General features: G+C 40.1%; 1 protein-coding gene across 1 annotated transcript in view; it reads right to left on the bottom strand.

Annotated features, from left to right (window-relative positions):
- Nucleotides 1-12,874, bottom strand: part of BCAT1 (branched chain amino acid transaminase 1) — a 106,471-nt gene extending 93,597 nt beyond the window's left edge. Inside the window, exon 1 of the mRNA XM_019452230.2 lies at nucleotides 12,767-12,874. Coding sequence (XP_019307775.1) covers nucleotides 12,767-12,772 — 6 coding nt within the window. The 5' untranslated portion in view covers nucleotides 12,773-12,874. The remainder of the gene's footprint in view (nucleotides 1-12,766) is intronic.
- Nucleotides 12,875-13,178: the final 304 nt, after the last annotated feature.

Here is a 13,178-nt window from a genome sequence, read left to right as displayed (position 1 = left end):
TGAGATCATGACCTGAGCTGAAGTCGGACGCTTAACCGACCGAGCCACCCAGGCGCCCCCCCACAATTTTTTTTTTTTTTTTTTTTTAAATAAGAAAACTTAGGCACAAATAACTTGCCAGAGGTCGATCATAAGCAAAGCCAGGACTCAAAACATCTACAGTCTGGCCCCGGTTTGTGCTCATAACTACCATGTTACATGACCTTTCCCTGCAATGGCCAGGAGGGCAGCGACTTTGCCAACTCTTCATCCTTATGGCCTCAAGATCTTTAGCAGTGCCTGATATTTACATAGTGGGTACTCTACGAACATTTGTCCAATAAATGCATTACAGTATCTGAGGTAATCATCCTGAGGGAAATGGAAAGGAGGTAAGTATTTTGTTTGGAAACCAGTATTTGGCTTGGAAATCTCAACTACATACCCAACTTCATCACCTACAAGTTCTGCTTTCCACATAACTATAATACACAATTCCATTAAGCTTTCTTCCATATTTAACAAGGATGACCTTTCCTCAGGTTTCCGTGAACACGTTCTTCAATGTTTCCTGAGCCCTCATTGGTAGTGCTTTTAACATCCCTGTTTCTACCAATAGTTTGTGACTTTTTAAATATTCTGTAAGATTCTATACATTTTCTGTATCCTATTCCTCACTTCCTTCTAAGTCCTCACGAGCAGCACTTTTGGTTTCCATATTCTAACCAGCAGTCCATTCATTTCAAGGCAATCTCTGCTTTGTCTATTATGGTCCTCAGAGTTCTTCCATTCTCTCTGGCCAATGCTCAATTCAAAGCCTCTTCTACATTTTTAGGTATTTGTTACAGAAGCACCCTGTTTCCAGGTACCAAAATCATTTTGGTATTCATTTCCTAATGCTGCTGTAACAAATTAGTGCAAATTTTGTGGCTTAAAATAACAGAAATTTATTATCTTACAGATTTGGAAGTCACAAGTCTTAAGGCAATGTGTTCACATTGAATGCATTCCTTCTGGAGGTGCTAGGATGAGAATTTGCTTACTTGCCTTTTCCAGCTTCTAGAAGTCATAGAAGCCGCTTAACAGTCTTTGGTTCATGGCCACTTCCTCCTCCATCTTCAAAGCAAGCAGTGAAGCATGTGCAAATCTAATTCTCTCTCTCTCTCTCACACACACACACTCCCCTCTGCTTCCATTATCACATCTTCTTCTGACCATGACCATCCTGCTCCCTCTTGTAAAGACCCTTGTGATTACAATGGCCCACCCAGATAATCAAGGAAAATCTCCCTATCTCAAGATCTGTAACTTAATCACATCTGCAAAATCTCCTTTATAATACAGTTTCTGACAATTAGGTCATGAACATCATTGAGGAGCCATTATTGAGCCTACCACACTCATCAACCATCTATAACAGGCCAGGTATTAGAATACGTACGGTTGCATGGTAGTAAAAAGCAGTATGTTGCCTGCCATTAAGAAATGTATGATCTAGTGGGAGAGTCAGACATCAATCCCAAAACCACAATGATAATCACACCAATAAACAATTACACATTGCAGTTAGTGCTCCGAAAGCCTGGGAATCACAGGGGGTCATGAGAGTCTTTGTGAGGTAACAACATGCAGTCTGAGGCTGGCAGGGTGATAAGACGCTGGCTAGATCAGGAGTAGGAAGACAATCCCTTCCAAGCAGAGGGATTCCCAAGTACAAAAGCCCTGAAGAAAAAGTTTGGGGGCTAAGGGGTAACAAGGTATGGTTGCAAAGGTGAGAGGAACTAGATCCCTCTGGGACTTCTATGGTAGGGACTTTGGGTTTTATTCAAAGCATAACTGAAAGGGGTTCACGAATTTTTTTAAGCAGATGGATGATATAATTACTTTGCTCTATGGAGAACAGATTAGGGGTAGGAGGTGGAGGTGAGCAAGACGTGAGCAAGAAACATACACACACAGTAAAACCTTGGATTGTAACTCATTCTGCGAGTGTTCCGCAAGATGAGCAAATATTTCTAATACATTTTAACTTGATAAATGAGCAATGTCTTGCAATAGGAGTAGTACGTGATGCCAGTGTCACATGATCACAACTGAGCCAAAAGTTCTTGAAATTTGCTTTGATATACAAGTACTTTGGATTATAAGCATGTTTCCAGAATGAGGTATGGTCGCAACCAAGGTTTTACTGTATATTTAGTGAAGAGAAGACAGTGACTTGAACTGGACACAAGGAAGTTAAAATGGAGAGAGCTGTACAAATATCAGATATATCTTGGACCAAAAATAACCCAAGGACTTGTAATTTAATGTCATTCAAAAGTCCAGGGTATAGCCATAGGTGTGCGTTGCATCTGGGAAATATAGCAAGTTAATGGAGATGAGAAATTAAAGTGACTGAGATACCAAAAAGGGAAATGAGCCACCCATGTACCTTGAAATAATACAGGAAAACAAGACTTGGGTTGGAAGAGAGAATTGGGAGCCAAGTGCTAAAATCTTCAGGGGATAATGGGGGCAAAGTAACCAGGAGGTCTTTCAATGATCATTACAGGAGGAGAGAGGGTACACAGACTGATGGCATGATTAGCAGAGGGATTTCACAGGAAACTGCACTGGACATAGTGAAGGAGATCAGCCCCTTCCAATTCTGAGAAGGTGCACCAGTGGAAGGTAGGGAAATGACCTCACCTAAGGCCAGAAGGATCAATATATATTTAGTGAAGGTGAAGGGGGATGTGCTAATACTGAGTTGCAAAGGGTATTATGGACAAATTTGGGTGGGAGGTTCTAGTGAGGGTTGAGTCAAGACAGAAAACACAGAGAGTGAAGGTGAATGAGGGCTTCATGAAAAAAAGTATAATAGGGCCCATTTAACACATTTGTCAGGTTGCCAATGCTGTGAGTTCCCATAGTTCATTCTCTGGAGTTTGCTGGATACTGGGGGCTGTCTGTGTTTACCAGTGTTCTGGAAGGAAAGCCAGATATGCTTTTCTTCATGGTCTTCTATGGTAAGGGAATCTAGGTCCAGAATCTGAGGTTGGATAAAAGCACAACATGTATATGCCTAAGATGCTCTTACTCCCTTGGTCACCTGGCTTTCTTTCATGGTTCTGCTCAACCTTCACCTCCACTATAAAGCCTTTTCTGATTTCTCTGACTAATCTTTGTTATGCTCCCCTGTACCTTGTGCAGACTTCTATTGTGGCAACTGTTATACTTTACTGCATTTGCTTTTTATACATTTCTCTCCCCGAGTGGTTATTTCTCAAGAGTGAGGATAATGCTTGAACTATTTCCATTTGCCTATTACCTAATACAAAGCCTGATAGCCTTAGTAAGAGCTACATAAGTGTTTAATTAAATGAAACCCAAATTAATCATTGTTTGCCGGTCATTATTGTAATATATACATTTTAGGTTTGAAGAAGAGTTTGTATACTCTTAATATAACAATTACTGTAAAGTTTGGTGTCCACATTGTGTTTAACTTGCCTTCTCAATGGATCATTTTCAGTTAATAAAAATTAAATACAACCGTTTAGATATCTTGTCAAGGTATATATCCTGGGTCTTAACCAAATTGTGCTAAACTACCCAGTATTTCAGATTTTCTTGACAATAGCTTTAGAGTCAAGTTAATTTCACTCTACAGCATTTCCATTTCCTTTTTCATTTCAATTGTGAACATAATAAATTCATGTGTCAAAAATCAAACACTACATAAACATGTACAGTGAAAAGGCTCATGGAGATTTTCCTCTTATCTATAGAAAGAGCTTACTCATTCTTCCCTCTACTGATTTTTTTTTACCTCATTCTTTTTAACACCTGATGAATATATGGGTGTGTTTCAATCTTTTGTCTTTACAAACAATGCTGCAATAAATACTCTTGTTCATACATCATTTCACACATTTACAAGTAAATACAAGACACTTCCAATTAAGCTAAGTCTTAACAATGATGTTGAACCATTAAATCTATCTGCTATTATGTAGTTAAGTTCATATGGCTGCTAATGACTCCTCATTCCCAGCTTCAAAGTGTTGTCCTTTTAAGTCAAGTGGCGGGCTGATGGGTTACTGTAAATAATGTTCTCGTAACATTGGTTAAGAGGAAGGAAGGTGCCTGGTTTACCAGCAGGGATGACGTTAATGTTAAGACTCATGCATGAAATTATTAAAGACGCACAAACCTCATTGACATCCTTTATCTATATATTCACTGAATTACTGACATTACTAGTAGAATATTCGCTCTAATGTTACTGCAAAAGAAAATGCCAGTTTAGTTAACAACGTTGTACTTTGTAACCAAGTCATGAAGACATACATAATGTTATATATTTTTTAAAAGCATATAGACTCATGGCAAATGATAAGCATAGCCAAGCAAAAATGGTTGATGTATATAACTGAAAGGAAAAAGAAGTTAATTATAAGAAAACTTTAAACAGTGACTATACTACGTGGCAGAACTGCCCACAGAAGATTTGAAGAGTCTTAGTTGTTGAGATATTTAAGTGGAATAGAATTGAAAGCTAGAAAAATAAACTTGAAAGGACAATCCTTCTTTGGCAGAAGTAAATGCTTAAAATGACCTAATAGATTTTTTCTTTCAAAATTCCAGTATTCAATGAACACTGCCTCTAAGTGCCTCTTTTGTTGGATTTGTTTGTCAGTGTATGCATTAATTAGTTTGCTTAAAAACTGCATTGTTCGCAACAACAACAAAAAAAACATGTTAAACAGTATTGGAATTGGTTAGCATTCCCAGACACATGACTTTGTTCAATATTCTAAGTCAGTTCCTTGGGATATGACAGGGGAGCTTCCCTTTACAACCTGCCTAAATATGAAAACAGTAGTGATTTAGCAGACTGGCATTGCTGGGTTTATTTGCTAGGAATTTCATGGTATTCAGTTCATATTGCTATGAATTTTCCCAGAAACATTTAAATTGTTTATGTTTACAGTTTATTTGCAATCTACATAGTTTCACCACTGACATTCTGTAAAAAAAAGTCAATCAGAAAATAACAGCTATATAGAATGAGTTTGGCCAGGCACCTGGGTGGCTCAGTCAGTTGAGTGTTGGACTTTGGTTCGGGTCATGATCTCATGGTTTGTGCGTTCGAGCCCCACGTTTGGCTCTCTGCTGTCAACGCAGAGTCTTGGGATCCTCTATGTCTCTCTCTACCCCTCCCCCGTTTATGCTCTCTCTCTGTCTCTCAAAAATAAACATTTAAAAATAAATAAATAAAATGAGTCTGTCAATTAGGCATTAAAACATGTAAATATTTACTGTTCTCTATGTCTTTATAAACCTTTGTCTTTTGGGAGTCAACTAAAGCTTTGACTCCGAACAAATCCAGATGTTAAGATGTAACTGCTGTTTGAAAAGGTATACAACACGAAGAGGTATAAAACATGATTAATTGATCTGATCTATGAAGCCTAAAACAGGTAGATGATTTAGCTCAACTAATCTACCAAGCACCAATGATGGTAGGATGTTCATGCCAGAGGAGAGGAAAGGTGAACGCAGAGAGACTATAGGATATGATCAGTATCTTATATCCTGACTTCAAAATGTAACCCTACTATTTCCTTCCACCACCTTCCACCCATATTCATTTCCCTTTAAAAGTAGTCAATGTTCTTCTCAAAAAGTGCCTGGGGAGTGAGCCACATAGTGAGGGGTGTGCCAGAGGGCATAGACAGGGAGAGGCATAAATGGAGACAAAGAGGTTAGGAGGGAATATGTGGAAATATAAGACCTCATTCTGAGGTAGAGCAAACCTACCCATTATGACTGGAGGAGTGCACAGATAGAAAAGTTATAGAAAGAACAGATTAGAAAAAGACCTTATGCACTAAGCTAAATTCAGTAGACAATGGGGAAGTCATAGAGGTATTTTGAGTGAAGAAATGATATGATCAAAATAGTGCCTTAGGAAAATTAAGCTTGAGACCAGTTGAGAGACTTCTGAGAAAAATTCAAGTAAGAAGTAATGAGAGCATAAATCAGTACATTAGCAATGGGAAAGAGAAAGCATATAGATATGGAGAAAAGAGAATCCGCAGGGTACGATATCTCGTTGAACACGGGGGACAAGAGAATAAGAAAGAAGTAAACGATGGTTGAAATTGGGTCAAATATCCACCCTTGCTACAATCATCTGTGGCTAGGGTGCGGTCACCAGGTAGGACATGGCCTTGTATGCCTGCCCCTTTGACAGGCACTGTAGTGGGGAATTTATAGCTAAGAAATGGGAAAACAAGGCACCCCAACTATTAAGCTCTAGTAAAAAATTGTGTATTAACCCTGCTTCACAAAACAGCCATGCACACCCTTCAAAACTACATTGAGATCAAAGATATTAGGGTGCAGATTCTGTAAATCAAGTTCTAGTCTATGAATAGTATAAGGGATCAAAATGTGCCACCCCAAAATATGTCACTTTGATATAAGGATTGCTTTTGTTTTGGGGAGAGCACAATCAAGGGAGGGGTAGAGAGAAAGGGACAGAGGATCCAAAGTGGGCTTTGGACTAATAGGCTAACAGCAGCAAGCCTGATGTGGGGCTCGAACTCATGAACCGTGAGACCATGACCTGAGCCGAAGGCAGACCAACTGAGCCACCCAGGTGCCCCGACATAAGGATTACTTTGAGCTAAAGGCAATGGAGATCCATGAGATGGAGAAAGACACCTTCCTGGAGATTCCCTTCTCTGACTAAAAGCAGACACTTCTGAGAAATCCCCTCTCCTGAGGAAGTTTCACAGCATTAAGACAGTCAGCAGTGAGATGGACGTACACAAACCTTACCCCATTAGTTTCCCCAAATGTATTTATCTGCCCAGTCTGTTGCACTTGAAAACCTAAAACCTGTGCCTTTTTCTTTGTTATTTTTCTACAAATTTATCGTTCTTTGTTAAGATGCTATGTAAGCCCAAATTCTGACCACAACTTTGAGTTACTCATCACTGAATTTCTCTCTTGTGCATGTATGCTACATGAGCTAATCAACTTGTTTTTCTCTTGTTAATCTCTCTTTTGTCAGTCTAATTTGCACGGCCCCAACAACAGAACCTAAGAAGGTACTAGAAAAGTTTTTATTCCTCTCCTACACTATACACCTTAGATCTTTATGAGATAAAACATAAAGAAGAAACTGATAACTCACATCCTGATAAAAAATAAGGAAACTGCCTTTCTGTTTGAGCTAAAGGCAGGTGATTACTTGGGACTTTTCAACAGTCAAAGGACAGTGTGGATCTTTTATATATTTTCACACCTCAGCTGATTGCAGAGGCAAGAGCCAATAGCTCTCTACTGCTCTAAATAACTAGATCATTTCAGTATTTCCCATCAGTCTCTCATCTTGGTTTTACTAACAAATAACTGAGACACACAATTTTATTGCTAAGTATGTTTGTAAATTTTGCTAGAGAGATTGTTTGTACTTTCCATAAGATTTACAACATGTTATCAGACCCAAAAGAGGCTAGAATGACTGGTAAAATGGATAGCTCATTGGACTCTAATTTCTCATTATGCTTTGCAATTTGTGACCTTAAACACTACCAGTATTCTGATCTTTATTTTCCTTGTCCTTAAAACAGGGTTAATAATAGCTGCAATGCTTTCCTTATACAAATGTTTTGAGGTTACAATTCAATGTCATGTAATTTATATGGCATTCAGAAATATAAAGCATCATCTTAGTTAAGCAACGAAGTCCTTCCTCAAGCTTGAATGTATTTCTTCTATAAACACCAACACTCACCTTGCAAGTATATATAACATTCACAGCACTGAAAACCATGGAATCCGTGAGGAATGCATTCTGCTTCCATTGTAAACTTTATAGCTCCATTTTAACTCTACTTTTTATCTTCGAAGCTCAAACTAACATTTATTGTGATTTCAGATGCTTGAACATCTAGTACTAAAATCAAAACAATATAACTTTGAATCTGAATCAGTTAAAATGAAGTAAAATGTACTAGGCAAAATCGCCCTTTAATGTAGTGGTCGAATGGTAACAACTGCTGGGCAATCATCCTGTGCAAATACATCCTTGGCCTCATGCCCAAACTCTGTTGAGACCTTTGTTGGTCACGTAAGAGATATCTATGGCAATGTTTGGCATAGAACATCCCAACAGGTGTCCCTTCTGTCTAGACATACAAGGAGTCAGAATTTGAATGCTCTAATTACATCCTAGGCTGGTTAGGGCTTCCTAAGGCAAATAGCCATTTACAGTTAAAATAGGAAAAACATTTCTCAGACTAGGGTAGACTATAAATGCAATCGATCAGATATTTAGACCTACATATCACAACAAAGAACTAAGAAATCAATTATTTTCAGATGAACTCTAAGACAAGTGTTAAGGGAACTAGCTGAATTTCACAAGTATTTTACACTTTTTCAATTACAAAGAATCATGTGTTTTTCAGTACAACTTCTCTGGAATACTGTTTGTGGTAATATAATTTCCTCTTTTGTTTTTTCTTAGCTTGTCTTCTCTGTTCCCTCTTTTCAACTTTTTTCTATATGTTTGCACCTTGAATATCTCTTTAAGATTTTCTTTCTCCCATTAGCCACCGAACACAAAAGAAGTGTTGTGTAAAATAGCTTTTCTCACAAAAAAAGGCACAGCCAATATGACAAGAGAAAAAAAATGTTCATGTGATGGGCTATGCTGCATTAATAAGGTGATCTAATTTCTAAGTTATATTTTTTTTTTAATTTTTTTTTAAATTTTTTTTTCTAAATTTATTTATTTTTAAGACAGAGAGAGACAGAGCATGAACGGGAGAGGGTCAGAGAGAGAGGGAGACACAGAATCTGAAACAGGCTCCAGGCTCTGAGCAGTCAGCACAGAGCCCGACGCGGGGCTGGAACTCACATACCGCGAGATCATGACCTGAGCCAAAGTCGGACGCTTAACCGACTGAGCCACCCAGGCGCCCCTCTAAGTTATTTTTAAAATATAAATGCTCATTTGCAGAGGTAATATTATGCAGCTTGTGGACTTAAGAGAACTAATTAGAAGCATAGGTGCAATTGGCACTTGAACGCTGGGGTTCTTGATTCTGCTTTGGCTTTGCATTCACCATTGATGGTGTGACTCAGACTAGATCTTATAAAGATTGCAAATATCGACAAAGTAGTATTTATAAATCCGAGCATCCCAAATGCTTAATTTGGAAGTATTTTAAAAATCTGAGTTGCACCTCACATTTGTGTCTCAGTTGATTTATACAGAATCCAATTTCAGAGGCGTTAGTTGAACGGCCATGACATGTATTACCAAATGGGCTACAGAGGCTCAGGAAAGCCTATCAGTTGTAATGTTTACCATATGTTATATTAAATGCTTAGAGCATTTGGACAGCTGTTGAGGGGATAAGGTTACAACACAAAGACTGCCCACACTTACAACTGTAAAGTGAGCAGAGCAGCCAGTTTCCTCCAGTGCTCAGAAAGAATGTTAGTATCATTTAGAAAGCAGAGGATGCCTGAAATAATGATGTCTATCATGGAAGGTCCTAGATTCTCTCCATTATATGGTAACAAAATCCCCTTAGGCATAAGGATGAACATTCCACTGGGTTTCCCCAGGGTGGCATCTGTTATTTACAGGAGTTGCCGTTGCCAAGCCTAAAGGAAAAAAGAGAAAGCTCTTAATTTCCATCTTCCTACACCCACGGAGAAGAGGCCATTCAAAGAAGCAGACAATTTGAAACCCCAAAAGATATAACCAACCCAACACTCAAGCTGGCCAGAGTTTAGAAACAACTCTTCATTTATGCACAGAAATAGTCTACTCATAAGCCCAGACCTCTCAGGTTAATAACACTACTATCCAACTGTTCACTGGTTTACAACCTGATATTAGAAATAAAGAACTCAAGGGAAGTGGAATATACCATGCTAAAAATATGCCTCTGGCATAACAATTACTTTGGACCAGTTATTTTTGAGAGGTGTCAGACATAGGACAATTTCAGAAAACAGAGTGGAAGTTGCCCTTTTCTGAAAGAAATTCATATTTATGAGGGAAATCTCCATTTTTCAGGGAGTCTCTCCTCCCCTGTACAGGGTGTCTCTTCTCTGAAGAAAAGGATAACTAAATCTCTAAAAACTTACCAATGGAGAAAGTACTGATTTAAATTTGCAATCTTACTCTTGTTTACTGTGCTCTGCCTGAAAATTTCCCAACCTGGCTCCCCCGCTCTCACTGCTCCCCAACATCTTTCCTTGGTCTTTAGCTGAGGATGATATTTTAAGGTGGTAGCTTGGGCCATTTTGTGGAGTTACTCACTTTTCCTGGATATCTCACATGTATACAGGAAGTACACATGGGATTAAACTTTTTTTTGTTTTTCTCCTGTTAATCTGTGTTTTACAACCTAAGAAGGTGTAGAGGAAAAATTATTTTTTCTTCCCTACAGATCTAAAAGTCCTGACTTGAACGGAGGGATAAAATCTAAACTCATGAGCACAATGGGGGAAATACGCAGCTCCTAACTTGTTTTCGGTCTCAGCACAAATCTCTGTAATAATCAAATGACTGTTTTCAACTTTTTTTCATAAGGTTTTAAACCCACTTCAAATAATTAGACCTTCCCCGGTTCAATGAGCTGATTGAGCAAGAGAAATTCCTCCATACAAATGGAAAATTTTCTTAATTTTCCTTCCTTTCTCCCTGTAGTTCTAAAATGAAATGAAGTGATGGAAAGTCACTAAATGAAATATTAACCAAAACAAATTATTGTCTTTTTTTTTCCCCTCCCTTTTCCCTTTTTTCTCACCACCAGTTGCTACCAATGCCCTTTTGTTAGGCCTGCTTAACTGGTTACGCATCCCTGAGCTCTGCCTGAGGGGCCACATCTGAATTTGAAAAGTAAACCCTTCTGCCTGCCAAGCCCCAGGACCTGCCCCCTGCACACACACAAAACAGCCCTCTCTACCCTCTCACTTCCTTCACTTACCCACACATCCCTGACTATGACTTCTCTTGTCTCTCTTTCCCTTTAGATATGTGGCTCCTTAAATCACCACCTTAGTTCAGCAAATCATAATATGTACTTACAATTCTTAGACACATCCTATTCAATGTATATGCTAGTTTCGTTATTTGGTTGCCCATGCTGCATGTGTCCATCTTAAAATAGAAGCTCCCAGGCAAGGGAGCCCCGTCTGGAAAATGTGCCAAAGACAGAGCCTATCTTGGTGCCATGGGCAAATAACAGTAAAAAAAAAATAATAATAATAATCATGACAGCAAAACTTCGGTGAAAAATTTTTGAAATAACAAAAACAAACTGGAAGGAACCTCATGCCTAGAAGGCAATCTTTTCTTTCCCAATTTCAGTAAGATATCAGAAAAACAGATATGAGACTACTTGAGGATATCTTCTAGTGTCCTGTGTTATAAAACTACCTTGTAAAAGGGACAGGTAGGAGTTTGGGGACTCATGTTAGAATATCCATGAATTTACAAAAATTCATAATAGACGACAGCTCCACATAGGACAGGGAAAAGCTAGAAAAGCAAGAGTGTTTATTCTCATAATTTTCACCTTTTAATCCCTAACCCCATACGTGATCAAAGTGTATTTTTCAGTTGAAATGAGACAGGAATGAGCACCGCAGAAATAGAGTATCTGACTATGGAAGCAAAAGGTTGCTAAATCTTGTCACTGTGGCACATTTGCCTGATCTCCTTTTAACACCGAACAGTGTTTCCACTCAGTTCCTATTTAATCTCAGTAGAAATTTTTGGCCAAACAGGCACCATTTTTACATATTATTTCTTGAGAGTGGAATTGTAGATTGGGGCGGGTTGTGGGTAAGTGCAGTTGAGAACCGTAACTTCAATCTTCCTCCTTCAAAATGCTCAAAGGTGGGTTTCTTTCTCCTAAAAGTTCAGGTCGCACAGCTCTTCCAATATATTCAGATGGCAGGGCTATGTGCCCATCTTTTACACTCTTTTAAAAAGCTGCTCTTCTGTTTTTAACCTCAAGGAAGTTTTCCAACGTATAAGACACCAGGAAAACACTTAACCAGTGTTCTTTTCTACACCTAAACCATCAGAAGTAATAGGCAGCTAGGCTAACTACCCTTGATTAGCATAAGAATTAAAACCATTAAGGCGCTCACTCAGTTTAATAAAAGAATGCCCTTAGGCTTCTAAGATCTGTAACTCGTAGAAGCTTTAATTTCCACCAGCCAAAGACTAGCCTTCAGCTTTTTAACAGCGATGAGACGGTTTTCCCCCCTTCTCCCACCCTCGTGCCCCGCTTCTGCACCTCCCTCCTTCATTGCATACACCCACCAGGAAACCCCTGTTTACAGCCAGAGACACCCCAAGACCTCGTGCCCCAAACCTCCACCTCCTATGCATCTTAACGATTGAAAAAAGCTTCCTCTTCCTTCCCAAACTTCAAAACAGGTAGGGGAGGGAGCGGCGAGCAGTCTTCCACCTCCGTTCACAAATGCGGCTGTGAAAAAGCCTGAGGAGGGACATCCTGTGAGCAAGTTCGAAAAGAAAAGGAAGGAAGTTCGAAAAGAAAAGGAAGGTCTGAGCATCAGACTTCAGTCGACCAACCACCACTGACAAAGAAGGTACTCGAAACGTCTGCGTGGAAACGAACCACGCTCGTCTTTCTTCCGCCCCCTTTCTGCCAACTGTGCTTCTGCGGGATCGCAGCCTCAATCCATGCCCACGTTTTTGCAAAACACAGGCAGAATCGTAAGCAGTTACCTTCATGGTTCGGCGGGCCGTGAAGAGCGCTGGAACGGCGCGCAGGGCAAGCCCGGGGCGTCCCAGGCGCTCTGGGGCTGCGCGGGCGCGGGCGACCGGGGCGCGCGGCGGCGGCTGCGGGAATGAATGGCTGGGCACCGGGCCGGCGCGGCGGCGGCCACACGTGGCGGGCGAGATTGCTGACTGGTCCGCCCGCAGCGGAGCTCGCCGGCTCTCTCTCTAGCAGATTGCATCAGCAGGAAGAGTCTCGAGGCTGTGTTTCCCCCAGACCGCCCCCAGAGGGTAGAGTCACTCCCAGCACCGCGAGTAAGACCCAGCGCCCTCCCCAGCCGCCCTCGTCCCTCACTCCTGGGGGGTGCCAGTGTTGCAGACATGTTTCCACATGTTACCCCTCGCTCGGTTAGTGCCTGTG

This window comes from Panthera pardus, unplaced genomic scaffold (assembly GCF_024362965.1).
Source record: "Panthera pardus isolate Hobbes unplaced genomic scaffold, ASM2436296v1 HiC_scaffold_6, whole genome shotgun sequence".
Classification (NCBI taxonomy): domain Eukaryota; kingdom Metazoa; phylum Chordata; class Mammalia; order Carnivora; family Felidae; genus Panthera; species Panthera pardus.
This window is presented reverse-complemented; position numbering and strand designations above follow the sequence as displayed.